The sequence below is a fragment of the Megalops cyprinoides genome, chromosome 18, assembly GCF_013368585.1.
Source record: "Megalops cyprinoides isolate fMegCyp1 chromosome 18, fMegCyp1.pri, whole genome shotgun sequence".
Lineage (NCBI taxonomy): Eukaryota > Metazoa > Chordata > Actinopteri > Elopiformes > Megalopidae > Megalops > Megalops cyprinoides.
In genome coordinates this window covers 18227921-18240515 of record NC_050600.1, presented here as the reverse complement: position 1 = coordinate 18240515, position 12595 = coordinate 18227921, and the positions used below count along the sequence as shown (strand labels likewise).

Here is a 12595-nt window from a genome sequence, read left to right as displayed (position 1 = left end):
GTGTGTGTGTTTGTTTCTGTGTGAGTTGATGCGTGTGAGTGTGAGGGCGTGTGTGTGTGTGAGGGCGTGTGTGTGCGTGTGTGTGTGAGGGCGCGTGTGTGTGTGTGAGGGCGTGTGTTAGTGTGCGGTCAGTTCCCCGGCGGGGTCATCACGTTGTACTCGGCCTGCAGCAGGACGAAGCTGTTCTGCCGGATCTTGCGCACCTGCACCAGCTCGCCGCTGTCCTGCAGGTGGATGAGGCCGCGGTCGTGCTCGCTGAGAGACACGGCGGTGCGCTTCAGGCAGTACTGCCTGTGCAGGTACCGGAGCCCCGCCGCCAGCACCATGCCCAGCCCGGCCGAGCAGCCCAGCAACACGCCCAGCTCCAGGGCGCTCCGCTGGGTCGTGGGCCCCGGGGCCTTCCCCTTCTCCTCCGTCACCCCGGCCCCTGCCTCCCTGGGGGGCCCCGCCTCCCCGCCCCGGGAGAGATTCCGGGCGACGACCCCCTTCTGCACCCGGGAAGCTGGGCCGGGGGTCTGCTGCGGGGGGTCAGCGGGGGCGGAGCGGGTCACGGGGTCTGGGTGCGAGCGGTGGGGGGCGTGGGGTGGCTCAAGGTGAGTAGGGGAGGGGCCTGCCTCAGGCTCCGGGTCGGGGGCCGTCTGGGGGCTCCTCTGCGGCTGCCGGGGCTGCATCGCTGGCTGCTCTGTGCTGGATGTCAGCAGGGCGGATTCCTCTGGGCCTGGACCGTTTGAACTCTGCTGAAACACATTTTGACCTCAGGGTGGGGGTGGACAGAGAGTGCCTGGGCGCGCGGCGGTGTTTAGATGAAGAGCGGCCCAGGTGCAGAGTATTTTTACTCCTCTGTTTGCATGGAAGCCGGCCAGCCGGTCTGTGGAGGAGGCCCAGAGTCGGGGTGTTGAGAGGGGAGTTATGCAAAGGCACGAGCTTTTTCCAGTGACAGGCAGCTTGCAGCAGGGAGGGCTCAGGCATGAAACTTACACACACACACACACACACACACACACACAGACACACGCACAAAACACTAAACACTAAACACAAACCCTGGGGTGGGCCAGGTCCATCAAACCCCGATGTCAACATCTCAGAGAAAAAAGAAGTGACATGCACAGCCACAAGAGGGCGCTGTACACAAGACCCAGAGCGGCTGCACTGTGACCATGCATGGAAGCAAGATCAATAACTGAGCCTGAATTATATGACACCTGGAGTGTAGATGAGCAACTTAACTGTCACCACACGCTTTACCCTGATGGAATGCCCACATACTGTATAACCCAGACAGCACAGGCCTCACAATTGGAGCTGAGTTTCCATGCAAACAGAGGTGAACACATTCCATTTAGCCGCCCACATGGTAGATGCATGGTGCGTTTCACTGTGAAACGCTGCACAGAGAGAAGCCATTGGATGCTATGCAAAGCCTTGAGTATTGAATCGGCGTTCAAAGATAAAAGCCAGACGCTTGCTGGGAAGAGTCCCACATGTTGAGTCAACTTCACTGAGTCCCAGACAGGGCTGCTGTGACTCACCCTTCGTGTTTTGGCATCCTGAGACGCTGTGCTGCTTAACAGCAGAGAAAGAGGAGGAACTTTACCCTCACCAGCACTGTCACTGCTATTTCCTTAATTTAATTTTAAGTTCCTTTTTAATGAGTTCACCTTTAATAATGAGGTGACACTTTCTAGAGAGTGGTGCTGCACAATGCATTTGATGTAACTATATGAATCTGCACAGTGTATTTTCTGGGTATAACACAGCAGGTTATCATCATATAATATTATCATATGACAAAACCCACAGTGAAAGTATACAAACCCTAGTGTATAGTCATGGATGAAGGTCCTGCTTATAAGTTTTCGATGATGATTACACATGTAATAAAACATTTGAAAACTTTATATCTGTCTGTAATGACTTGATATGGCATGGTGGATTGGTTGTCTTGTTCTGTAGAAAGCTCTCTGTGAACTGGCACAGGGAGGGGAGCCAGGAGGGAGAATTGCACATTACACAGCGTGATCTTGACGTGATGTCATCATGTGACATGAGGTGGGTGTGTTACCTGACAGGATCACTGAGATAAGCGTGTGATCTTTTGAGGTGGCGTAAAATTTTTACGTGCTCACAGGAGGGGTCTCGTGTCTGCCCTGTCGTACCTCTTCTCCGCGCTCACAGTGATGGCATGGCTGAGGGGCGGTGCCGGGCCGCTGGCTGGCTGTCCTGTTAAAACGCCCGGAGGCACAGAGCAGACACAGAGGCGGGCAGGTGAGTCGCCGGACTTGCAGCGCTGCACCGGGTCTCTGCCAGCGGCGTCTCATTCATACAACCGAAGACTTTCCCTGGGCTGGTTTTAAGGTGCTGTTAAAAGCCTTTACCCTCCGTACAGTGTAGACATGAGGCGTAGAGCTCATGTCTAGTGCTGTGTCCATGTATTTGGGGTGGCAGTGGGCAGTGTAGCATAGTGGTAAGGAGCAGGACTTGTAACCAAAGGTTTGCTGGTTCGATTCCCTGCTGGGGCACTGCCGTTCTGTTGTACCCTTGGGTAAATAACCAGCTGTATAAATGGATAATGTAAATTGTAACCTGTGTAAGTCTCTCTCGATAACAGTGTCTGCTAAAGAGCAATAATGTAATGTAGAGATGTGTGATGTACCCTGGTTGTGATGGGCCTGGGGGCGGTGCTAGTAGGACCAGGCCTGTGGTCGGGGCTGGTACAGTGGGATCCTCGCTGGAGGCTGTAGGGGGTGGAGAGCTGGTGCTGGACGACTCCTCCTCCTTCTCCTCCTCCTTCTCCTCCTCCTCTCTCTCTCTGTCTACCTCCGTCTGGCCTCCTCTGCTAGGGAGCTGCTCGCTGGGCCAGTCTGTGGAAGATTTGGGAGCAGAAAAGTTTAAATTTACTCTGTAGGCTAGCACTAGTGTGGTGCAGAGGTTTGGACACCGGACTCTAAGCTCCACAGTCAGGGGTTTGATTCCTGGGAGGGCCACTGCTGTGGTACCCAAGGGCCTGAACTACAGATACTCCACTTAAAAACCAGTGGAATAAAAGATGTGTCTGCTGTCAGTAGAGCTGATAAAAGGGCAATACCTTTAAAATATGAATATGTCCTTTTAAATAATCAACCTCTTGTTGCACAGCTGTTTTCACAGAAATGAATATGAATACTTTTAATAATAATATGAGAGCAGGGCTTAGCGACAGCTGCATCGGTGGTCTGTCTCATTTGGTTTGCCTGTGTGTGACACAGCTGGTGTTCTCTTTTGTTCTTTTTCTTTGTCCCGGTTTGTAAAGCTCATGTGTTGTTCAAGCCTTTTCAATATGGTAGACATTCACATTGGACAGATCAGATTTTTCTTGAATGGGCTTATTTAACAGCATGATTTTATGATTTGTTCGAAAGCATTTGATGATACTAAATGCTACAATCTGACCCTGTTGCAGATTTCAAGTGTTGAAGGACACAGTTCTTTAGCGTGTGGGAAGAGCTGAGAGTTCAGTCTGAGACTCGGTTTTCCGATACTTCATATTATCTGTTACAGCACAGACCCAATACTTCCAAGTCAGTTCAGTGAAAGGAGCAAGAGGCCACACTGCCGTGAAACAAATACCAAAATGTCTCACAAGAGGGCGCACAGCGCAGCACATAGTTAGCATTGTTGTGAACGGAGGAAGTGACTCTCGAGGTGGTGCCCCTCTCTCCGTAAATGACTCACTGGCTGCAGTAACCAGGTTTCAGCACTAGAGGGCAAAAAGGTCGGCAAAGTCTGAGCATCACGGTCAGTTCAAGCTTTGGACAGTTAGCTAAAAATACTCTCATACATTCATCTTTTGTAAATTTTTAATCACTTTTTAACAAATTCAGGACCTTGAGGCACACAACATGTTAGCAGCGGAGGAGAAGTGTACATTGCGGCAGTGGTCAAATCTATTAACTTTCCAATCACAAGTCAGCACTTTTTTTCCCACACTGATTACATTATTGCTCTTCAGCAATGAGAACATCTGGTGAAAAGAGGTCGGCTCCTGAGGCCAACTCTAATATAACCTTATATTCAGTGGGAGTGTGATGTAATGCCATATGATTTATCCTAACAGCATTATCCTTGCATCTCAAACAATGAAATATACACAGGTTTCAGCCTAATGAAGGACGCCCCGTTCTCCGCTCACTCTTGTTAAAATTCCCTGAGTGACATATAGCGTAAGTGCCCAATCCCAGCTGTCATTCTTAATTGAATGGCTTCTTGTTTTATTTTTTTTCTTTGCTCCTTTATTGGAATCATATCTTAATCTCAAAGGCAGCGCGTGTCTCTCGTCCCCCTCTCCGCTGGCCCCGACACGCAGTTTAAATCCATCAGGGAGCGCGGATCTCCGAGCTCGGCCTAATTGTGTTTATTACATCGGCCCGGCCTCTGGGACGCGGTCCAACGCCGCGCTTATGTGCGAGGCATGCTTATGACCTCCCGATCGGTGGAAGAGACGGGCTGGAGTTATGGTCGTCCTGCCAGGGGGGGGGGGTTTTACCCTTGAGCTGAGTCACGGTGCGCATGGTACTGTGAGCCCCCAGGCTCCACCCCCCAGCGTACCTTGGCCGGTCAGGCCGGTGATGTTCACCTGCGCACCTGGCAGGGCACCCCCTCCGTCCACTCCTGTCGCAGCATCTCCCCCCAGACTCAAGGGGCTCTCTGTCCCATCATGCACCACGGCGGACTCAATCCGGGCCCAGTACACAAAGTATGACTGCACCACTGTTATACTGGAGAAGAGAGAGCAAAGGCAGGTTACTGGAGGGAGATTCCTGTGGATAAGCTACATTTTGATCTAAATCTTAAAAGCACATGTTTTTGTCTTAAATGTCAATTATTTAGAATATATGGTGAAGCCCCCAACAAACACACACATGCATAGGCACTATGGGGGTGGTTCTGAGGACAAAAAAGTGCTTATTTGAGTTAAACTATCAAAATCATGACAAGTCATCTGTAAATGAACATACCAGAACTTCATGACTGTTTTTATTAAGCTGCACAGTGCAACCTTTATTTGAACCTGTATTTGATATTTCAGGTAACTGAAACCTCCAACCTCATCAAAATCTCTCACTTTTACATTGAAAAAAATTTTAAATCTTTAAAATCTTTAAAAAAGAAAATTTCATTCACTGAACACCGCTGGGGCGAACTACTGCAGAATATTCCCACTAAAGTCAAAATTATTGATGTGCTTCAAACTCCATCTTAAGTGTTTCATTCTTGTTACTTTTTTATAGAAATTCCCCTGTTAAACCATACCAATTGATCAAGACTTTTAGGAATCAGTCCTTAGAGAATATAGACATTCTCTACTGTTGTTTAATATACTGTGTGTAGTTCTTTGTATTTATGATATACAGTATTTAAGGTTTCAAATTTTGCACCTTCAATGCCAAGGCAGTCAAGTCTGAAAGTTTAAGAATATTACTGTTATATTGCCATAAGCCTATATCATAAAAACGGTGAGGGCCTATGCTGTATTTCTAAAAGGTTTCAAAGCATTGCAATGAAGCTAACTAAAAGGCAAAATGCAGGAACATAAATATAAAATGCCACTCATAGTTTTTTTACTGCTATCATTACAGGCGCAGTGGTTGGGTAAAAATGCTTTCACCTGTGAGTTTCTAACCTGGCTTACGAGAGCTCAGTTGTACTTCAAATTGAGTTAAGTGCTTCAACCAGACTCGCGCCATGAATCATTTTCATACAAAAAGGCATGTCCGCTCCCCGCGTTGCCTTTAATAACATATTCATCCCGCCTGTGTTCATCCCATAAAGATTACTATCCCTTTGATTTACACAGTCACACTTGGGGAAATAGGAGAAGGTGGAATGGTCAGGTTAGCAGTAAATTTACAAGGCTCTTTACTGATTCCACAGTAAACAGATCCGGGAGCTGAGGTGAAGGTAATGATAAACCAAGGGCTTGGGTGCCCCCAGCATGTCCTAGCATCATGGCTCTCCTCCTAGAGGCGGCCCAGTGCCGTGCTGGTAGACCCATATGAGTTCTGGACCCATTCGCACGATAAGCTGCCCTGTGCAGGGAGCGCATGATTCTCATTGGCTGAGCCAGACCACATCACATCCGGCATGGTCTTGAGGGGGTTGGGTTGTGGGGCATGGAGGGGGGCGGCAGCACTGTGCCAGAGAGCAGGGGCTAAAGCTACTGGAGACTTTCCCACTGTCAGTCCAACATGAGAGCTTTTTAGTTCCCAGATCCCATCCAGATCTATTGTCCTGCCCGAGAAGATGGCAGACAAATGACGTGTATCTTGAGGGAAGCAAACTATCTAACTTTGGTGAAAATTTTGTTCACTTATATTTCGGTTTTTCAGTTTTCACTCAACAACAACCAGCAGGCTGTATATAAGAAAATAAACATGTACATGTTTCCAATAATAGCGGTGTGTAGCAAGCTTAATTTATAGCTAGATAATTATTCAGATTATTACAAGGTGTTATCTTGAAGACACTACCCTTTATCCCAGCTGGCCGGCTGAAGATAGGCAGGGTGTGGCGAAGGGCTGGAAGCACTGATTTAGCTCCACTCATATTTCCCCTGAGACTCAAAAAGCCTTGGCACACCTCTGCCTGGCCCGGCAGTGGAAAACACATCTACCGTAGCAACAGTGTGGAGCTCTCTTACAGGAAGCGGACGTCCCCCAGGGGCCGGTCTGGGGCCCTCCAGACGAAGGACAGGTTCCTCTTGAGCAGCTTGTCAGAGTGCGTGACGGTGTCGTCCACACCCACGCAGCGGAGCAGCCTGGAGCCAGGCGGGACGAGGACGAAGGCCCCCGCCACGCGGTCGTCTCTCACGGTGCGTGCCTGCAGCAGGAAGCCCATGAAGTCTCTGGTGCTCCTCACTGCCACTGCGGAGACGAAAGCAGACTGGCACCGTGATTCCAGACCGCGGTTCAACCGTGACGCCTGATAGAGCGCCTCACTGGGTGACACTTCACTCTCTTACCTCATTCTTCGGTCTTTACCTTCTCCTGTAAGGAGATCCTGAGGTAATCACCGGACCATATTTCCTTCATCACAGCCATGGTGAATGACACAAAAACCAAGGTTTTATCTGTGCAGTTATACAATCACGTGACATTCAACTGCCAATAGAAATCAGTTAGTCCACATCACAAAACCCAGGCCCATTGTGTACATGTCTGAGTCTGCTCTTATAATGCACTCCGGGGGGGGAGACTTCACCTTCAATAACACCCTCATGCACTGTGTACAATGAGTAGCCCAAGGCCGGCGGCAGAGCCTTCTTATCCGTTGGCTAGCCTTGACTGTGTTGTGTGGTGGTCTCGCTCATTCCGCCATTTCCTCCTCTCCTCTTTCATCACTCGTTCGGAGGCCTGCGCTCCCTGATGTGCGCCAGTCCCGCAGCATGCGGCCCGTGTCACACACACAGCTCTGTCTCCTTCCCTGGCATTCCGCTAAGGTCAGAATGCCACACCGAGATGCCAAATTGGACGAAAGCGGCCCTCTCCGGTGCGCGGGTGACCCAGAATGACTCCACTTGACAAAGTGCAGCACAAAAAAAAAAAAACAAGGGGAACACACAAGCAATTCCATTAACAAGTTGGGCAAATGCCAGTTGTGCTGCGCGTTATCTATCATGGCAGGCTGGAAATGTTGTTATGGAGACTAATTACTTGAGTGCAACATAAGTTTATATTCCTTGTATTGCCTGTTTAAGTTTAAGCACTCCAGTCAATGAATCAACTGCCTGGTAATCATTGCAGCTTGGGTTGCACGACTTTGCTGGTTGGGCGGCTTGCTTCTAATACTGAAACCAGCCACTTGTAGAACCAGCAGTGACCACCCTTATTTAAAGGCCTAAAGCCCCAGGGAGTGTTGGCTGTGGAGGGGGCCTACGACAGCAGTGTGTTATTCTGTTCCTGCACTGCATATACTGCTGTTGTACTAGATTTGTGTTTCTTTATATTAATGCTGCTGCAGAAATAATGTGTAATGGAATTTGATAACCAAATCTATAAGAATGAGAAGAAAACAAACTTTTCTTTTAAAATTTGGCTGTTTTAACAGGGAGGCTTCGTAGAGGATGCCATTTTAAGCTCTGATTGTCGCAGTAGTGTTTCAGTCTCAGTTTCAGTACTGAGTCATGTTCTGTTCAGCAGCTGTTCCCACACTCATGGTGCTCAGCACTCTGAAAGGGCAGGAACTGAGCACTCTCTCGTCCAATCAGAGTTCTTGGAAGTAGTGATTAGGTGACCCTGGTTTGAGCTAGCAGGAAAATGTTTAAGTTTTGCGTAAAGACAAGAGAAATGTTTTATCTTGCATTGCCATCGCAGGATAATTTTTATTACAGCGAAGAAACTTCACACTGCTCGTAGTCTCTAAATGAGTCACGCTCTGACCTTGTGCCCACGGTAGCTTTTTTCAGATAAGCGGGTCGGAGGTCACATTCTTGGCCAAGGTCGGATGTCCCTGGGGTCTAAATTACAGTAGGAACTGCAGGTGGGGCAGTCAGAGAACTCTGTTCAAGGCCAGCTGCTCTGACGCAGTTAGCACCACGCGCATATGGCACGCTCACCCACGTCGTGGTGGATCAGTATGAAATCTCCACTTTCACAAAGAGGCATTTATCCAGCTTGTGGCAGGCAGTGCCGCAGTGTTCCTGAAGAGCTGTCCTGACACTGCCCGATGCAAAGGTGATCCCTGCAGCAGTAACCCTTTTCCCAAGGACCTCAAAGCATGGCTCACAACAGAGCCGTCTTCACTGACGTCACAAGTGCCCACTGCAGGCCAGAAATAACAGCTGGGACTAGGGTAGGGTGGTGGCCTAGGGTTAACACTATATAATAAAGTGAATAATTCATATAAATGTAGCTACGTGGTTCAGGAAATTTCAAACCACATTTAATAATGAAAAAGTATGCAGGCAGTGAATTAAATGCTGCATTTCACTCTAGGATGACGGATGAGATGAGGGCAGTCCATGCGGGCGCAGCTTGATCATGGAGTAGTGATACAGGACCATCTTAGAAAGTGCAGAGTAGCTGAGATTACAAGGATAAAAATGAATTCTGCAGCCATACAGGTGCATCTGGTGCTCATTTCAAAATCCATATTTCAATCTGACCTATTATATGTACAAGTGTCCTGTTTGCCTTCAGCAATAAAAAAAACTATATGTGTAATGAAGCTTATCGTGCTACAGGGGAGCATGCAGTGGCTACAGCAGTTAGCTGTGTTGGCTAGCTATAAAAATAACTGATAATTTCTGCAATTTATGCAGATTGCATACAAACACTATCGGACACGCAAATTGGACTTTCAAACTTGTACAAACAACTGTATAAATTGTACAAGTAAATAATTGTTAGCTACAATGGCAAATGATATAGCCAGTGATTGATTGTTTTTCACCATACAATGTCTGTACTAGCATAAAGCAGTGTCCTGGTAGGCAGTTCAAATCCTGCAAAAACTGTAATAATTAAACTGCTTTTAAATTAAACTGCTAATAATATGTAAAACATTTTTCACATAACTAATTTATAAACTTTTTTGTGAAATGGGGAAAAAACACTTCCAGTGCATGCTGTCTCGCTCAGTATTAAACACCACTCATGAGCAGTGAAGCCTGGGATTTATCTCAATTTTGAGTGACAGTCACAAAGATTTCATGTGCAGCAATATTAATTAGATTCTGATAAAAACAAGCAATGATTTCATCTCTCATTAATATTCATTAATACCTCATTGAAATTCAGTTGGCTACACAATGCAAGAACAAAAAACTGTAAACCATAAAAAACTGAGATTGTGGCCCTTTGCTTACAAAAGTAAATTTTTCCATTATATACCTGTAGATTACTATTAGGTGACTGTTGTGGTAAGTGTGACATACATATACACATTGTTTTACGTAACAATTCAGTATTTTTGTTTTTAACTACATGGACTTTAACACCGCGATGTTAAACTAATTTGTGAACATTTATGATATGTGGCAATCCATTATTAAAGTTGCTTCTGGATTGCACTCAGAAATTCAACCTCGTTGTTAAGGTTATCAATGAATCCCTTCCATGCATTGTAACCGATTTTTGATGTTAATCGAAACTCTTGAGATTAAACTGACCTTTTGTTTTGTGACTGTTGCTACAACACTCCAAAACTGAATTTTAGTCAAGCTGAAACTGAACACAGTACTATTGAACCACTGACATGAAACAAAGAAACTTGTGCTCGATTATATTTGGACCAAAGGTATAGATGTAGTCCAAAAGTCTGTTTTTAGAAGTGTTGACTGTTTTCATTACATTGACACATTATGTTATTGTCATTTAAGCAAATGCTCTTATCCAGAGTAACTTGCATGGGTTACAATTTGTACGTTATTCATTTACACAGCTGGATATTTACTGATGCAATTGTGGGTTAAATACCTTGCTTAAGAGTACAGCAGTAGTGCTTCAGAGGGGAATCAAACCAGCAACCTTTCAGTTTCAAGCCCTGTTCCTTACCACTATGCTACACTGCCAGCCTTATACTGCCACTTAGTAGTGTTCAGTCACTACTAAGCCTGAGTGCCTTTGTTTTCCTTTGCCTGCAGACTGAATGACCTGCTCCTGTTTCGGTCAGGTTGTGGTCATATTGTGAACCCACACTACAGATGGATGGGGATATCCCCTCTGTAGATGCGGTTGGCCGCGCGTCCCCCGGGCTGCGCCGTGAGGCCTACCTGACACGGTGTCTCCGGGGAGGTAGGAGCCGGCCCCGGCCTGCAGGGTGACGTGGCTGTGCCGGGGGTCCTGAGGCTGGGCGCGGATGTGCCCGGGCTCCATGTTCAGGCAGGAGGAGGGCTTCGCTCCCTGGGAAAAGGCCCGGGCGCGGGGGAGCGGGGCGAGAGCCAGAGCCGCGCACAGGAGCAGCTGCGCAGAGAGGGTCTGCATGACCTGCGAAACACATGCGTGTGAACACGTATGCGCACATGCACAAACACATGCGCAAGCACATACATACTGTACACACACACACACAGAAATAAATAACTGCTATACATGCATTAGCAAGAATATTCAAACCTGGACAGTGACACGCACACACATTCATATGCATACACACGGAGAGAGGTTGAGGTCACGCTGATCAGGGCTGTCCAGATCACCATCTCTTCCTCTGGGAATTCCTTGTTTGTTACGAATCTGAAGTGTGTAATCTATATTGTCTTCTTTTTTACCTAGAAGGTGGTTTGAAATAAAACCAATACACCACAGTGTCTCACTTTGGAGCACAAAGCGAGATCTGTCAGGGAAGTTATCAAGTCTCACTCAGTAATAACAGATATTACAACCACTGTGCAAGTAAACTAGCAGTCCAATTTCACATCTCATTAAAGAAGATCACATGTTTCAAGCTGTGAATGTACAACTAGCTGGAGATTGTAAGCGATTAAAATGAACGATCAGTTGTTTGACACACACGCCTTGCGAATCATTCAGCGGCGTTAATGAATATCTCCCACAGATTTCTTAAATGACAATGAAATGGTCTTACCTTTATGGGCATGGTGTTCTGGTTTGATGTGTGCAGGATTTCCATAGTGAGCCCACAGAAGAGCACGGTGTGGGGGGAAACTCCCCCCCAGACCCCACCTCCCTCAACCAGGAAGTGCGACAGCTGGCGCCGGACACCTCCAGGAACTTGGTGACACCTCATCCTCCTCTTAATCTCATTGCACCTCAGGCTCCTGAATTCTGTCCCCCTCACACACACACACACACACACACACACACACACACACACACTTGTGCACACACACAGTCCCCCCCTCTGGTCGCCGCTTTAGCCATGGTGTAAATAAGGGGCGGAGGGTGAGTCCTGCCACTCAGTAACATGGGCATTTATCCTGTCTCAGTTGGAGCTCCCTTATTGTTCTGTTCCGTGAGAAGTTTCCGGAAAACAAAGAGAGGCCACGCTGCTCAGAGCTTACAGGAGTGACCTTCCACAGCAGCAGAACGTTTGCTTGCACCCTGCACCGTGGTTTTGGGGGTCTGGAGTGAGACCCCCTGCGTTATTCTGTACGTGCCTGCTGGAGGTACATTTTAGACACCTTCTTACACCTTTAGACATGACGTTATGTAGGGTCAAATGTCACAACCTGGCAACATTGGCCGTAACTTTATACTGACCGTTGGCACCCTAAGTTAAAAGTTTGATACAACAAAGTGCAGAGTGTGGAGGTTTAGTGAGGCGTTGCAGAGCAGAATTCTGTTAGGACCTCACTGGGTGTACATTCACATATAATAATCTGGCCGTAAACTAAGAATACAGGAGGCCCGGGTACTGATATGGGGCACATTCAAGTATTTACAGATAGGGAAAGTACCAATACTTCAGACTTTCAGATTATGAAGTTTCTTCCTGTAAACTGAGTGATTTTTTTTATCAACAAAAAAATTAAAATAAAAAGTTTAAACAAGTCTTTGTACTGCTGGTGCGCACTGTATTTAATCAACACCACAACCATCAGTGTCTGCCAGGCTTTTTGTGTGTGTGCACATAACTTGTCATGATTGTCCCTTTG

The 12595-nt window shown here is 47.2% G+C and overlaps 1 protein-coding gene across 1 annotated transcript; it reads right to left on the bottom strand.

Annotated features, from left to right (window-relative positions):
- Nucleotides 1–128: 128 nt before the first annotated feature.
- LOC118793644 (reelin domain-containing protein 1-like) lies at nucleotides 129–11610 on the bottom strand. Its single transcript, XM_036551873.1, has 7 exons — nucleotides 11566–11610; nucleotides 10751–10964; nucleotides 6680–6902; nucleotides 4588–4757; nucleotides 2160–2223; nucleotides 1533–1566; nucleotides 129–737 (listed from the first exon to the last, which is right to left on the bottom strand). Exons 1-7 carry the CDS (start codon nucleotides 11608–11610, stop codon nucleotides 129–131), a joined length of 1359 nt encoding a protein of 452 aa, XP_036407766.1.
- Between the last annotated feature and the right edge of the window lie 985 nt (nucleotides 11611–12595).